This window comes from Pteropus alecto, unplaced genomic scaffold, assembly GCF_000325575.1.
Source record: "Pteropus alecto unplaced genomic scaffold, ASM32557v1 scaffold45, whole genome shotgun sequence".
NCBI lineage: Eukaryota > Metazoa > Chordata > Mammalia > Chiroptera > Pteropodidae > Pteropus > Pteropus alecto.
Window position 1 is genome coordinate 40,818,654 of NW_006442491.1, and position 2,478 is coordinate 40,821,131.

The 2,478-nt window shown below is 66.0% G+C and overlaps 1 protein-coding gene across 12 annotated transcripts in view; it reads right to left on the minus strand.

The window, feature by feature from the left end:
- The window catches only part of RGS19 (regulator of G protein signaling 19), a 5,533-nt gene that overhangs the window by 1,171 nt on the left and 1,884 nt on the right, over positions 1 to 2,478 (minus strand). For 8 of the 12 annotated variants that reach the window (XM_015597158.2, XM_025039961.1, XM_025039956.1 and 5 more), the window contains 3 exons: positions 1,612 to 1,698; positions 1,341 to 1,462; positions 40 to 114 (listed from right to left, as the gene is read on the minus strand). In XM_015597158.2, coding sequence (XP_015452644.1) covers positions 40 to 114; positions 1,341 to 1,462; positions 1,612 to 1,641 — 227 coding nt within the window. In that variant the 5' untranslated portion in view covers positions 1,642 to 1,698. Of the gene's footprint in view, positions 1 to 39; positions 115 to 1,340; positions 1,463 to 1,611; positions 2,473 to 2,478 lie in introns of those variants that run through there. The other 4 variants (XM_025039959.1, XM_025039964.1, XM_025039957.1 and 1 more) reach the window with 4 other exon arrangements.

The window sequence follows — 2,478 nt, forward strand, 5'->3', positions numbered from 1 at the left end:
GCCCCGTGGGCAGACGCGCATGCGCGGCCCCCGACTCACCACACTTCGCAGCTGGGCAGGGGCTGCAGCTTGCTCTCCCGCGAGGCCCGCCACGCTCGCCGCCGCTCTTCATTCCTGATGGCACAGGGACAGGTGGCACCAACCTTCTCCGCACACACACAGGCATGCGTGTGGACACGAGCCCAGGGCTCTCGGCGCTGTGTAAGCCCACTGCAGGTGGCAGCCTTCCCCTCTCCTGTCCCGCCCAACCCTGGACCTTCACTGTTTTCTTGCCTTTGGGACTTTTCACTGGCTCCTGGTACACATCTCCCCCTCCCACTTTGACCCCTTTCTCCCAGAGGCCCACTGATGGCATGGGAAAGCCCCCACCCAAGAATCTGGCTCCCTAGGGCAGGGGTCCCCAACCCCTGGGCCGCAGACCAGTACTGGTCTGTGGCCTGTTAGGAACTGGGCCGCACAGCAGGTGAGCAGCGGCCAGCGAATGAAGCTTCATCTGAATGTGCAGCTGCTCCCCAGAGTTAGCATCACCGCCTCAGCTCCACCGCAGATCATCAGGCGTTCGATTCTTATGGGAGCACCAGTCCTTGGTGCCAGAAAGGTTGGGGACCACTGCTCTAGGGGACCGTCTTCCCTCCTCTACCTTCCAACTCCCAACCTGCAACAGATACCTCAAACCCAGGGGTCCAGACAGAGCCGGGTCCCATCCCCCTCCTGCCTGCTGGACTCCAAATCCACCCCTGGTCTCCATGGTCAAACTCTCGGTGAGGCCTCACTGCTCCTCTCCCACCCCGGGCCACCCCCTCCCATCTTGGCTCTGGGCTCAAGCCTCGGTCATGCACTGGTCAGGTGTCCCCCTTTGGTTCCCACAGCACTGCCCACTCAACAGCCAAGGGCCAGAGCCTGAGGTGGGCCAGGCCTCTGCCAGGCACCAACAGCAGCTTCCCATGGAAAACCTTGGTACCACTGGAAGGCCCCTCGGCCCTGCCAGCTGGTCGCTCTGGAAGCTTGTCCTCGTCATCCCCAGGGCCAGGCCTCTGCTCAGTACCCCTCCACCTTAGTCTGTAGGGCCCTTGGGGCCAGCAGGGCTGGCTCACAGCAGCATCAGGAAGCATGTGCTGAGCATAGGGATGAGGGACTGCACACATGCAGAGGGGCCTGGGCACTGGCCACTGGCCACCGCTGGATGAGTGCTGGGGGTGGCAGGGGCATCCTGCCTGCTGGTGACACTTCTGAAGCCCCCTGAGGGTCTGGGAAGCAGGACCCCGGGTCCTACGTCTGTTCAGTTCACCCGTCCGCTCCTCAGGTGCACTGTGTGCCCCAGGCCCCCAGGCCCCACGTACCAGGAGCAGCTGCAGCAGCAGCACCAGCACAAGCAGCAGGGGTTGCGGCTGGGGGCAGCCGGGGAGGCCACATCATGACTGGACATTGAGGGGGGCTGGTCCGCCTCCTCTGGCCCTGTGTGCTAGGGGAAGATGGGGCACCTCAGCCACGGCCGGAACCACAGGGCCACCGACCTCTCCCACCGCCCGCTGCTTGTAGCCGCCTCCTAGATGTCAGAGGGCCTCTCAACTCCTGGTTGCTCCCCCGGTCCCCCAAGGGGCAGAGGCGCACCTGGTTCCCAGCCTCATGCGGGGTGGGCATGGGTGGGTGCAGGTTGCCCGGGCTCCGTGGTGCTGGCTCTGGGACCCTTACCACAGCCTGGGGGTTTGAGAAGAGAGGCCGAGGTGCTCAGAGAACCTGAGACCCCAGCCCCTGTGTGCCCCCTGGCGAGGTCCCCGAGAGTCCCACCCTCCTCGTCCATACTCCAGCGGGGTCTGCTCCCCACCCAGCCTCCAGCACAGCCAGAAGGGGTGCAGGGCCATGAGGTGGGAGGCCTGACCAGATCTGCACAGGAGGTTCCAGGACACCCCCATCTGCCTGGTCCTTGGGAAGCCGGAAGCCTGGTTCCTCTTTCTTGGTTTCCGGCTCCTAGCCCCTCCCTGAGGGCCCCAAGAGTCTGGGGCTATCCGGGTGGTGGCTGGACACTCAGAACCCGGATCCCTGCTCGCTCCATCCCGGGCTTTCTGTGGGTGTGGGGGGCTTTGGGCAGGGCTGCTTCCCACAAGTCCAGAGGTGCTTGCGGGGCCCAGAGGCCTGAAGCATGGAGGATTTGAGTGGGACAACGGGCAGGACTTTCTTGGGGTGGGGCACGCGGGCGAGGAGGGCTACGAGCCTCCCGGGGACCCACAGCTCCTCCGTCCTAGATGTGGTCCCTGGTGCCCCCTGCCCCCAGCCAGCAGCCTACCTCCCCGGTCTCCCTTCCCCCATCAGGCTGCGGAAACCGCTGCGGCCTCGCCACAGGGCGGGCGCGCCACGCCAGCCGGGGAAGCGGGGGCGGCAGTGGGCGGGGGCGTCCTGCTCCCGGGTGGGAGCTGCGGGGTCCCTGGGGCAGACGAAGGGTGGGCGCGTCCTGGCGGCGTCGGCCTCGCACCTTCTGCG